At 37.2% G+C, this 13,798-nt stretch overlaps 1 protein-coding gene across 1 annotated transcript in view; it reads right to left on the bottom strand.

The window, feature by feature from the left end:
• Positions 1–13,798, bottom strand: part of PDE4D (phosphodiesterase 4D) — a 658,904-nt gene that overhangs the window by 430,375 nt on the left and 214,731 nt on the right. Inside the window, exon 3 of the mRNA XM_026865784.1 lies at positions 7,509–7,744. Within this exon, the coding sequence (XP_026721585.1) occupies positions 7,509–7,744 (236 nt within the window). The remainder of the gene's footprint in view (positions 1–7,508; positions 7,745–13,798) is intronic.

Below are 13,798 nucleotides of genomic sequence, written 5' to 3'. Positions count from 1 at the left end.
ATCAGTAAAGTCAAAGCTCAGCTGGAGATGAACCTGGCAATGGAGATGAAGTGCAAGAAAAAGGTACATCAAAGGCAAAAAGAAGAAAAAGGAAAATGTGGGCCTGCTGCTGAATGGAGTAGGTAGCCAAGTGATGAAGGACATGGAAAAGGATGAAAAACTCAAATCCATCTTTGCCTTATCTTACTGGCAAGGTCTCCTCTCAGGCCTCCCAGGTCATTATGTCCAGAAGGAAAGTTAGTGGAAGTAGAAGGTACCACTCACTGTAGGGAAAGATCAAGTTAGGTTCTGCTTAAGTAAATCAGTCATGTTCAAGTTCCTGGGACCACACGAGATACATCCAATGGTGCTGACAAACCTGGCCGATGTCATTGTGAGGCCATTTTCTGTTCATCATCTTTGAAAAGTTGCAGTGATCAGTAGAGGTCTCCAGTGGCCTGAAAAGGTCTGATGGTAAGAACATGTTTAAAAGGGAGTGAAAGAGGAGGACCTGGGGAGCTACAGGCTGTTCCAGCCTCATCCTAAATCCTGGAAATGTTGTTGAGCAAATTCTCTTGTAAGTATTTTCTAAGCATATGAAGGACAAGAAGAGATTGGAAACACTCAGCATAAATTTACCAAGGGCATATGTGACAAACCCAATTGCCTTTCATGAAGAAATTGCTGGCTCTGTGAAAAACAAGAGCAACAGCAGCAAGGTTGTTGACAGGCTCACTGACACCTTGTAGGCAATCAGGAAAGATATGGACTAGATGAGTGGACTACAAAGCAGACAGTAAACTGGATGGTTGCACCATCAGGCTCAACAGGTAGTGGGCAAGTGGTTCCAAATCTAAGCAGCAACTACGTAAGAACAGAGCTCCCCTGGAGTTAATACTGGGGCCAATACTGATTAACACCTTTAACAGCTGTCTGGATGGTAAGATGTGATGCATCCTCAATAAGTTTGAAGATGACACCAGAATGGTCGGAGCACCTGATACACTGGAGGGCTGCAATTCACAGAGCCTTGACAAGCTGGAGGAATAGCATGACAGGAATCATAAAAGGTTCAGCAAAGGCAAAAAATAACCTCAGCTCAGACTATTACCTGCTGTTACCTGACTTTTGAAAAGTTTATTTCACACTTTATGTGCCCAAAGAGAGCTATACCATCTTTTAGATTTTATATATATATATATATATATATATATATATATACACACATACAAGCTATTTCAAAATCCCTATTTTAAATAGTAGATGTACATTATTTTCTTCTTAAACTAGAAAATACATAAATACATGTACACATACATTGTTCATCCAGAATTTACAGTCTATGTTATATAAATACTGATTTCAGAGAACAAAGATATCATTTTGTTATTGAAAAATTAGAAATTTTACAACTGCTGAATAAAATCAGTAACATCTGATCAAAATTCTGTTTTTTAAAAAAGATTTCGGAATAGCTAATGCTAGACTGGACACAGTACCTGCTGTTCTCCATATTCTACTCGTGCATTAGATGTAAATCATCCACTTAATGGTAGGCATAAATTAAAGTAATCCTTTTCATTTGGGAGATGAGGGATTGGAGATAGGTGTAAGATCTGAAGTCTTCCAAAGGTATTAAGAATTACTATTATGCAGGTATTCTGGTATGGGACCTGCCACCCTCACAGCTTCCTTACTTCTCTTCAGCATCTAGTCAGTGCAAGTTGTTCTCCGAAATTATTCCAGAATACATATAGAAATTGTTGACACTGGTCGCCATAACAGAAGACTCTAAAAAGCCAGCGTTTGGATGCCACAAAACATTAAGGCTTCTAATGTCCACTTAAGCTCACAAATTCCCACGGATTTTTACCACTGATCTGAGGTTAAATGCTCACTCAATTTTGGTTTTCATACTAATTAAATACACTTTTCTTTGTAACAGGTACTGCAGTCAGATCAGTTCAATGAGACTGAGTTAGTAGGATAGAAACATAAAAATTCAGTGTGAGTCCAGATGCGTAACAACAGTTATGTGTTCAGCTCCTACTAATATCAAACACATTCTCAGACCTGGTCAGTAAAATTCTCCTTGACATACTAAGTTTATTTTTAAAGGTTGAGATAAACTTGAGGCTTTTATTTTTTCCCCCAAGCTCCATCCTCAGCTTTCTAACAGGTAGCATAGGCTAGACACAAAACAAGGAAGCAAAAACTGTTGAATTCTGTTTCTAGTTTGATTACTGGTTTGTTCTGTAGCCTTGGCCAGTTGCACTACTCCTTTGCATGCAATTTTTCCTGTGCAGAAAATGAAAATAACACTACTTTCTCATTAACTGATCTCCCAAAGGTAACATGAGGATTTGCTCATGTTTATAATGCTTTAAAATAAAGAAATGTGCAATAAAAGTCCTAAGAATTGTTGTGCTGTTCTTCATTATTAACTGACAGATGAGCAAGGTAACAAACACACTGCTGTTGAAAAGGGTCTATACCCATGAGAAGCTTCCTGATAAGAGTTACAGCTTGGCAAGATCTCTTTCAGCACTATGTAAACCATAGTTACCATTTATTTTTACTACATACACTACCTTACTGAGTCACAAATAAATAAATCTGAAGATCAGCTCTTCCTCAGCTTTTATTTTTATTACATGTTACTTTGCTAAGGTCCAATCTCCTTGCTTTCCTCATCTCTCTCTAACACTCAATTCCTTAAAACAATAACCAAAACTTAGAATTCTAACTGTTGTTTAAAAATACTTTGCTGGTATAGTAAAGTGAATAACTGCAAAATTATGGCTCAGGATTCACACATTTCAGTTGTTTAACATTTGGAAAAGCTTTTTGTGCCTGACTACAGAAGACAAAATGTAATCTGAGGTAGTACTCTGGCAGAAGGAAAACAGTGAGCAAGTTTGAATTTGGGACTCAGTCTGTAATGCCAGAGTATCAAACTTACACTGATGATGCTAATAACACTTTTCTAATTATTTCCTTTAAGACACAGAAACAGTTTAAGTGCATCTTTAAATAAAGAAAAATTGGGGATAATTTTAGATAATGTTTAGATAACAGATAATCAGTTTTTATCTGCTTATGAATAGAGAGAGTTTTGACTGTTTCTTTAATGAATAATAAAATAAATAAGTTTTTAATTAGCACAGTGCCTATCTAATTCACAGAATTTAACTTAAGGAAAAACTGATAAATTAGGACAGAAAGAACATTACAAAAAAATATTTCAGAAATTAACTATCATGTAAGTCATTCTTGTAGCTCCCTAGAGTTTCATAAACACACTAATATACACTCTTGCAGTTGTATGTAAGCAATACAAAGGCAATTAAAAATACATCTTACATTGTACAATTATAATAACCTCTCCCAAATTATGTTTGAGCAAAGTATAGGGTAAATAGTAAGAAGAGACAATATATACCCTGAATTTCATATAACTAAATGAAACACAAAAACCTATTTTACATATTTTTGTACCGAAAGCCTTTCTAACTGCATCACAACTCCAAAATAACTTTTTGCTTTCAAATAACCCTTATAATGATGTCTTCAGGTACACAATGTACTCCTACATTTCTGGACTTTGCACCCAATAAAGGTGTCATTTTCCATCATATAATGTCAGTCACATGTATTAAGAGAACAGAAGAATCACAGCAGCAACTGGAGTAGTTTGCTCTGTTGTCATTGAAAAATCTATCCTTTAAAGGGAAAATAGAAGACTACACCAGCCTCTGACACCTTGGATCTGTAGCATTATGAGTGAGGTATGTACATGTGCCATTACACTTCATAGTGTCCAACAAATGCTGGTCCAGCCAGCTCAAGAATATCTATATCCTATCCTATCTTCCCCTATCCCATCTCCTTCTGAGTCAAACAATGCAAATAGACAGTTTCCATAACAAAAGGCAATGGAAGAGACTTTCACCATATTTCATGAAGCTTTAGATAAATCAATACCATCATAATATATAGATTTGACCAACTGTCCTAAATCACATCCAAGTGTTTGAAAGAAGAAGTCAAATTTACAGTATCGCACTTACTATCATAATTAAAATATTTGCTTGAGTATTAAATCAGGGTAGGAGCTGTGGCTATTGGGCAAAACAAATCTAGAGGAAAGTAAACGTTCTTTGAAATAATTATCATAAAGAAGGTAAGATCAAATACATTAAATCTCCTCAAACAAACAAGTTCCCATGTATAAGTCTCCCACCCTTTTAATAACAGCTGCTTTGGCAAAAGCAAAAGTATTCTGCTGTCAATCCCTTCCTAGCTGTGCATACCATCTTAAATGGCATCAGACCTGTTACCTGCATCAAAACTGTTAATAAACTCAGTTACAGTTATTTGAGGAAAACTGGCAACATTTAAAGCATGTGGTCACATTCACACTCCAAATATACTAGCTATCCTAGCTTACAGTAAAATATCACATTTAATATTCTATTTATACAGGCTAAATATATTGCTTATTAAGAAATTAACAAAATATAGGAAGAACTGAAATGTCAAAAGCAATTGCCTGTCTGTTTCTAATCCTGCCCATAGAAGGTCTGGCAAGTGTTACTTTTCATAAACGTAACTGTTGCTGCCAGCTGCCAGTTCAGTCTATCAATTTGCAAGCAGTTGTTTTTATAGCTCATGTTAGTAATTTTGCATGTAAAATTTCAATCTGACACAAATCCTTGAGCTCATGTTAGTAATTTTGCATGTAAAATTTCAATCTGACACAAATCCTTGATCTTAACTGTGGTCTTTAATATTATCTCAGTTTAACCTGGATGAAAAAAAAAAAAAAAAATTAGGATCTGGTTCCCTGTATGCATCGAAAGAAAAAGGGTGAAATGACTGACAAGACACTGTGATGTCTCCTTAGAGTCAGAAGAGTAAGAGTTTACAGAGTGTGAAAGATATAGAAAAACATTACTGAACATTTACTATCTAATTTTTCATCTACTATGATTTTTTTTTAAAGAGATTTATTTGTTAGTGCAGCTCATTCCTCTACAAAGCTCACATAAAACCAGAAACAATCCTGAGACATTATAAAGATAAAAAGAGAGAGAGAAAAAGAGAGTGAAAAAGAGAGAGAGAGTGTGTGTGTGTGTGTGTGTGTACACACGCATGTGTTTAGGAAAAAAATGCATATTTTATTTAAAAAAAAATACATCCACTGTCTCAGATTTTAGTTCTGGAGGTTCTATAAGATACTTTATAATCCTATTTTTGGAAAGTTTTAGCATATTCATGAAAAAAAATACATTTGTAATTTAAGAAGTTTTCAGTGGTGAAATTCTTCCACCTCAGAATGTCTATGACCCAAATGCTCTTCTACCTTCACCTACCCACTGAAGACAGAGAATCCTGTGTCCCACCCATCCTTTGGTTTCCTTTACTCAACTGCATATTTTCATATATTTGAAGGCAATGGAGGTAAGCTGTATTTCCACAGACAAAATAGTTTGTGTACTAAGTTTGTGTACTAAGTTTGTGTACTTCCATGCAGACAGAAGGCAGATAAAGGGATAGCTTTCTCCAGCTGTTCAAGCTGGCATTACAAGCGTGTAAATGGGAAATTCATAGCTGCTTTAGAGAGCCAACTGAAAACTGGCACTAAATATCTAGATAAATTTAATTTCCTGAACAATATTCTTCCTGAAGCAGCATAATTGCTCTTTAGCTAAGAAAGAAACATAAAAGCTAAAGATTTTATATTACAAAGAAACATCAAAATTATAATTGCTTCTGATATTCTGTTCAGTTTTGGTTTGTTTGTTTGTTTAAATAGTCTGGCAGCTCCATTCAACAATCTATAGATCTGCTCTTTCCCTGTCATTCTCAGAAATATGAGATAATTTTTTTAGATAAACCTTGTTTTGTCCAGTTTCTAAATATATTCTACCAACCCGTGGAATGAATGGCATAGGCAGGATACAAAGTTATGTCTTAATGTCCAGCACAGAATCTTGGCCACAGGGAAGCCTCTTACAGAAGTGATCCCTCTCTGAGTACAGCACATAGCTACCCATAATAATTGGCAAGTTTTAGGTTTGTTACTTATTTGAATATCCTTCAGTCTTACTCTTGCATATTTAAATCCAGCCTAGAAATAATGTTGTCTCCAGAAATCTATAATCCTTTAGGCTTTTACATAGGACAGAAATGATGGTTTTCATTCTGCTTTCTGAACTACCATATCAGGAGCATACTTTTTTTAAAAAATTTTCAGTCAGTGTTGCTAAAGGTAACAATACAGAAAGTACCTTCTATGTATTACACAGTTTACACCGGACATCCCAAATACTACTGAAGTTTCAAAGCCAAATACTCTGAAATTTAGAAAGGCCAGGAATGTGAATTGTAATCGTTCCACCTATATTTATTTTCCTTCCATATCTCAAACCAATCTTCTCTTCAGCCTCCATGGATAGAGAACAAAAAAATCAAGACATCAGTCTATCTTCAAAACTTTACTAAATAACATTATATTTATCACTCCAAATAATGTGTGCATTTGTAAACAATCTAAAAGTTTACATGCTTTTATGGATGTAGTGAGTATTTCAAGAAGCATTTCAAGAACTCATTCTACAAGAATTTCAAGAACTCTTCTAATTTATTCAAAAAATAAAGATACCCACATTGAAATAAGATTTGGGAGGTGATATTAAATTTGAAATTAATAGTAGATGGGTTTTTGCCATAGCACCCTAATGAATTATGGTTTTTTCTCATGTACTACAAGTCCTACATTCTTTTCACAGCTACATTATTCAGAATACAGGATTTTTTCTGAAGGTATGTCAAAAAATTCCTAAGTCCTGCATTTCAGTTCTCAGTGTGTTCATCTTTTCTTTTCCTTATATATCCTTGGGATACAAAATGGCTGCACTGCCTTCACCATTGTAAGCAACAATTTCATACTAAACAATTCACATTTTGGAAAATAAAAGTGGAAGATAGGATGGTATCAGAAACATTTAAGAACACAAAAGATTACTGTAGAAAATGTACATGATATAAGAAGTCACAGATGTAATATGAAGAAACTATAATACAAATCGCTGTAACCAAATATGTTCAATTATTTACATTACAAATAATGTAGATATACAGGATCAGGCAAAATCCTCAGGATTCCTTGAAACTTGTTTTGAAACTGTGTCATGTAAAAATTTTCTGTGTATAAGAAGGTTCCTACCTTTATTATAATAAGGGAAAAATGGTTATTCAAGCCTCCAGAAGTCTTCTTTTCGAATATAAAGTATTAATAATGTTCAGAGAAAATGTTTTCTGGTGTTTGTATTTGGACATGACCAAAAGATTTACAAGCAGTACTATCAAATGTCAGTCACAAATTTACATATCAATATCTTATTCTTCTTTTTTACTTATTTAGGGATTTAAAAAATAAATAAACTTCTGTCCTAGAAGCATCACCTTCTGTCCTGTACCTGCCACTGAAAATGTTGAATCAAGAAGAAATTGCTGGGCCTTACCTGCTGGACTCAGCAGATGTAATGGCAATCAGAGGAGGAATCCTCAGTGGAAGAGTTGTGGGCCTTGGGATAGTCTCAGTATCATTCTTTTTATCCCAGTCTGCCTGTTCTAACTGCCTGAAAGCCAGCGGAGGAAGCTGGATGTTACGGGACGATAATCTCCGCACAAGATAGGGCTCCATTCCCTGGAAAGATTCTTCGTCCTCAATGCTGTGCTGCAGAGCTTCTTCTGAAACCTATGGTCAAGGAAAAAAAACACCCATCATGTAGGGAAACACCTATAATGTTAATTTGATAACTCTTTTAATTCCTTTCCATAAACTAGTTCCTTATAAATATTATTAATACTATCATTATTAGGAAAATTAAAAACAATGATAAAATGCAGTAAAAAGTTTCTAGGGTTTAGATAATTTGGGGGTTTAAAAGTAAAGAGATAGCTAATTAATGAGATTAACACACTGCTATCCAAAATATGTACTCATAACAAAAGTGCTCTGCATTAGACAAATTTCTTTCCCACAATATGCTTGCTTCCCTACACATTAGTTATCTACTTTTCTTCTCAGAAGTCAGAGTCCAAATACCAATAATAAAATAAAACAAAAGTAGTAGACAGAGATCTGGAACAAAACACCTCTCGACTGAAAATAGGAAAAATTCACCTTAAATTCTCTCAGCTGACCCAACTCCCATCTTTCTCTCTTGCCCACAGTAATTTCATACTAATAGTAAGTGAAGAGTACTTAACCACTGTAGTGCTAGAAACAGTGAATAATTAGAACTTCTGAAGGTCAGGTAATAAAGGAATCTTAACTCTAAACATTAGTGAACATTATTTTTAATTTAATCATCTAAACTGCTGGCAATATTCTCTGGGTCATGGAAGAATGGCAGACAATCCAGGAAATAAATCTCCAACTGATATTGATTTGAAGGGGAGAAACTTTCTTCAGAAAGTTTGCAGAACTTTTAACAAACAGCTCACCATTGTGAGAGAAAATTCTCAAATAATTACTTTCCTGAGAGCACTGATATTCTGAGAAGCCTGTTGTAATAATGAGAAGAAATTGGCTTTTTTCTCTGTGTGTTACACATCTTTTATCATTACTTGACAAATTCCCCAGTACAGATACCACTGTCTTCACCTAGTGCCTTGATTACTTCGCTGTGAAGAAACCCAAGTTCTGAGCATGTCTAAAGATTTTCTACGTATAAACTAAGAATTAGGAATACAGCAAGTAGAGCTATATATTATTCCACCTCAATCAGGTATCAATAGCTTCATAATTCCAATGCAATACTTGATACTGGTATGCCGAGTATTTGCTTCTGCCAAATTAGAGTTCACATGTATATTATGGTATACATGGTATACAAAATAAAGCAAGATAGACTCTGCCCATAATTTACAATCACACCTCCAGTTATGGTGCAGACATGGCGTTCAGTTTGACCTGTCTCATGAGGACTGATGCACATCTGCAGGACAATCTGGCACGCAATGTATTTGCACTGTGTGCACAGGGAGAGCCACTAATGAATCACCTTTCATGATGAATCATTGTATTGGGTTTGCATGGCAAGGTTTCGGTAGCAGGGGGGCTACGGAGGTGGCTTCTGTGAGAAGCTGCTAGAAGCTTCCCCTATGTTCAACAGAACCAATGTCAGCCGGCTCCAAGATGAATCCACTGCTGGCCAAGGCCGAGCCCATCAGTGACGGTGGTAGAGCCTCTGGGATAATGTATTTAAGAAGAGGGGGGAAAAACCCCTGTGCAATTGCAGCCAGAAGAGAGGAGTGAGAATATGTGGGAGAAATAACTCTGCAGACACCAAGGTCAGTGAAGAAGGGTGAGGAGTTGCTCCAGGCACCAGAGCAGAGACCCCCCTGCAGCCCCCGGTGCAGCCCCCGGTGGGGCAGGCTGTGCCCCTGCAGCCCGTGGAGGTCCACGGTGGAGCAGATCTCCACCTGCAGCCCCTGGGGACCCCACTCAGAGCAGGTGGATGCCTGGAGGAGGCTGTGACCCTGCGGGAAGCCCACACTGGAGCAGGCTCCTGGCAGGACCTGTGGCCCCGTGGAGAGAGGAGCCCACGCTGGAGCAGGTTTGCTGACAGGACTTGTGACCCCACGGGGGACCCAGGCTGGAGCAGCCTGTTCCTGAAGGACTGCAGCCCGTGGGAGGGACCCATGCTGGAACAGCTCATGAAAAATTGCAGCCCACAGGAAGGACTTATGCTGGAGAAGTTCATGGAGGACTGTCTGCCATGGGAGGGACCCCACACTGGAGAAGGGGAAGAGTGTGAGGAGTCCTCACCCTGAGGAGGAAGGAGCAGCCGAGCAAAGAGTGATGAACTGATCACATCTCTGGCCCTGCACCACTGTGGGGGAGCAGGTAGAGAAATTGGGAATAAAGCTGAGCCCAGAAAGAAGGGAGGATTGGGGGCAAGGTGTTCTTAAAATATGGGTTTATTTCTCATTATCCTAGTCTGATTTGATCGGTAGTAAATTAAGCCAATTTCCCCAAGTCAAAACTGTTTTGCCCATGACAGTAGTTGGCAAATGATCTTTCCCTGTCTTTATCTTGACCCACTAGCCTTTGTTGTACTATCTGTCCCCTGTCCAGCTGAAGAGGGGTGTGATAGAATGGCTTAGGTGGGCACCTGGAGTCCAGCCAAGGTCAGCCCACCACAGTAATAGTAATAATCTTCATTTATAATTGAGGTCAGAGCAGTTGCTGTGAGCAAAGTATTTCTAGTTAAATTTTTAATCACAAAATCTAAATCCATAATTTACCTATTTTTCTTAATCTAGCTGTAATGTAGTTTAAGAAAAAAGATTATAAAGCGGTATGCATTAATGCATGTACTCTGAAGCCAATCAAGAGCAAAATCAACCACTGTGAAAATACTAAAAGATTTAATATGTTATCATCATCCAGGGAGAAGTTTAACTTCAGGCTTGTATTTTCAGTGTGTGCATAGTGGATATTCAAGACAGATGAATAAATTAAAAAATAATAATGAAATTAATTATAGCTCTGCAAGAAATTAAAAAGGCTGATATCAGAGATAAAAATAATCTATCACATGACGTTATTTGATCTACTTCATCAGCTGATTATTTGGACATCTCTGAAAATCATAAAATCCATGCATTGCAGCCACAGACAATCAGAATGAGATAGCTGAACTGAGAAGGTGAACTCGCTGGCTAATTTTTTCAAGTCATATGCAAAAATTAAATAGGTAGAACATTGTGGCATTAAAAAAAAAAAAAAAAAAAAAAAAAAAAAAAAAAAAAAAAAAGAAAAAATCCAACCCTAATATTAAAACTAAGCTTTGTATATTTTGATGACAATGGAAAATTAAATCAATTTGTGGAAAAACAGGCCACCATTTCAGGTACAAATACTGAGGCATCTAAACCAGAAAATGCTGATCATATTGATTTTACTCATCTTGGTAAAACAGAAGGAAAATATACTTTGCTAGTTTTGCCTTATATTTGAACATAGTTGCCAGGAGAATTATGCTTACTCGCAGAATCATAGAACTGCAGCTTGGAAGGGCCCTCATGAGGTTGTCCAGTCCAGCCTCATGCTCAGAATGGGACTATCATCAGCAATAGAATCTCAAAAAACCTCCAGCAAAAGAAATTCCCCAGCCTCCATGGATAACCTGCTCCAGTGCCACATCACATCCCTAATGAAGAAGATTTTCCTGATGTTCAGTCTGAACATCCCAATCAGGGACCCTTGCTCTTCCTTAAAGAGCATGTCACCACCAAGAAGAGCTTAAATTTGCTGTCTTTTGCAACTACCCTTCAAGCAGGTGCAGGCTGCCGTTAGACCACCTTTCACCTCCTCCACAGCAGACCTAAGTAAGCTCAGCCCCCTCAAGTGCTCGTCAGTGATGGTGTGCTCTAGGCCCTGACCATCCCGGTAATCCTCTCCTGGGCTCCCAACATTCCCCTTGATCCACTAGCTACAGCCCCTTTGGCACGCAGTTAGTTTTATTTATGGTGAAGAGTGCACTGTTTGGCTGCTATCCACCCTGCAGTCCATTGAAACCCTTTCCAGTAGGGCTGTGACCGTCAGTCACTTGCTGGCCTGTGCCGGTGCTTCAGGTTATCCTGTCTGGGTGCCAAACTCTGCCCTTCAACACGGGCTCTGGTATCAACCCCTCAGGCCATGTGCTCATTACCAGCTGCCAGACAGGTGTTGAGCCAGCAGTCTCTACACTTTGATCCCAACTAACAGTCTGCTCGTCCAGTCCAGACTTCCTCAGTTTTCCAGTGAGAATGTTCTGGGGGATTGTTTTGAAAGCCTTACTAAACTGGAGGCATGTTACACCCACTGTTCTCTCTCCCGCACAGTCTTTTCATCATGGTAGACAGTCAAGTCAATCAAACATTATTTGCTCTTGGTAGATCCATATGTTGAACAGTCCTGACTATCTTCATGTCCTTTACAGGTCTGGAAATAGATTCAGAGATGTGCGTGGACCTTGCCAGCAACTGAGGTGAGGGTGATATGTCCGTAGTACTTTCATCCTTCTCCTTGCCTTTCTTAAGGATGGCTGTAACATTAACATTTTCCCAGATGACAGGGACTTCCCTTATCCATCATGACTGTCCACAAATGAAAAACAGCAGCCTCACAGTCACACTGGCATTGCAAGGATGATGAACAACTTGCTGAGGACAAAGGGCTTTTTTCTTTGGACACAGTCTCTGTCTTATTAGAAAGTCAAATAGAGGCCAAGAAACTCATACTTGTGCAGCTCTGTGGAGAAGATGGAACAGGTCATGTATCTGAATGTAGATATACTTAAAATGTTAACACTATATGATACATAAGAAAACTACTAACTCGTTTGATAGAAACAAAACCAGGAAACATGAATTGTGCAGCACGATGTTATATGAGAGTAGATATGATACTTTTATAAGCTCCTAATTACCAGATGAGTAAAGGTAGACAGAAAACAATGGAACAGTTGTAAAAGATCTGAATTTTCAGAAATACAAGAAATACATGAAAAGCATTTTGCTGCTGTCTCTAAAGCATTCAATGAAGTATAGAAATCAAGCCACACAGCACAAGATCATGTGTCCTTTCAGCTCCAACATTCACAGCAGTAACACATGAATGTGAGAAAGACAGGTTGTACACATGTATAAATTATATTTTAAGGTAGTGTATCATAATATGTCATAATACCACTTTTGTGATAAAAAGAAAAAATTCAGAATGCCTGATAAATTTATTAGGGCAGTATATGCTTTGAACTGTCAACATAAGGATAGTTATGTGGGAAGAAGATTCTTGGTTTGTTTTATATTTATAGTTTTACTTCTTTCATTAACATGGATATGAAAATAATACAATAATTCCAAAGTTCTTATGTACTGGTGAATTTATATATTTTATATATTTATAATCTATTGAAAAATTGTGGTGTCTGATCTAAAGTTAGAAAGAAATATAAAAACATGATGGTAGGTGTACAGATGTAGGACAGGCCAGTGAGAAGTTTCTTGCAAAGCTGTTTTCACTGTAGATGATCTTATGACTAATCAAGAAAAATACAGACTTGTAATTGAGCAAGACCTAAAGATTCTCCATGTCAATAACCCATAAGAAGCCTGTCCTTGAAAAGGAAAAGAGATGAAGGCAAACGGTGACACTAACCAATCATCAGATTTGGGAAATAAAAATTTTATGATAAAATACTAATTAAAACAATCAGTTGGAGTTTTTATATGGTCCTTGACTGCTGGTCCCTCACAGAACACAATTCTAATGTATGCCTCACAATCACTATATGATGACCTTGGCAAGTGATTGATTAAAAAGCATAGACAAATTCATGACAATTTTCCTACAAAACATGGCTAAATCTATTTAGCTAAAAAGTTCTGCCACCACTTGAGGTGCTGGCAAGGAATTACTTCACCATGATATTTTAACTTTTCTAAACTGTAGGTAAATATCTTAGTTCATTCAAATGGCATAAATAATGCTATCTGCGTACCAGTTCACAGAAGAAAGATGTGATAACCCGTTTGCTTGCATGAACTTGCACTGCACACTTTTAAATTTTTTTTTTATGTTTTCTTTCTGTCTGATATAATGTTGATCTCAGTTCAAGATTATATCCTTTAAAATGTTTAAATTGCTTTTTAATAAATATCAAATGAAATCTCTTTCAACACCAGGAAAGCAGCCTTTATGTTTGCTTACAAGAACTAAAATGTGCTAATTAGAGAATTATTTAATCAAATTGTC

This window comes from Athene cunicularia (assembly GCF_003259725.1).
Source record: "Athene cunicularia isolate RWA chromosome Z unlocalized genomic scaffold, athCun1 chrZ_part1, whole genome shotgun sequence".
Taxonomy (NCBI): domain Eukaryota; kingdom Metazoa; phylum Chordata; class Aves; order Strigiformes; family Strigidae; genus Athene; species Athene cunicularia.
This window is presented reverse-complemented; position numbering and strand designations above follow the sequence as displayed.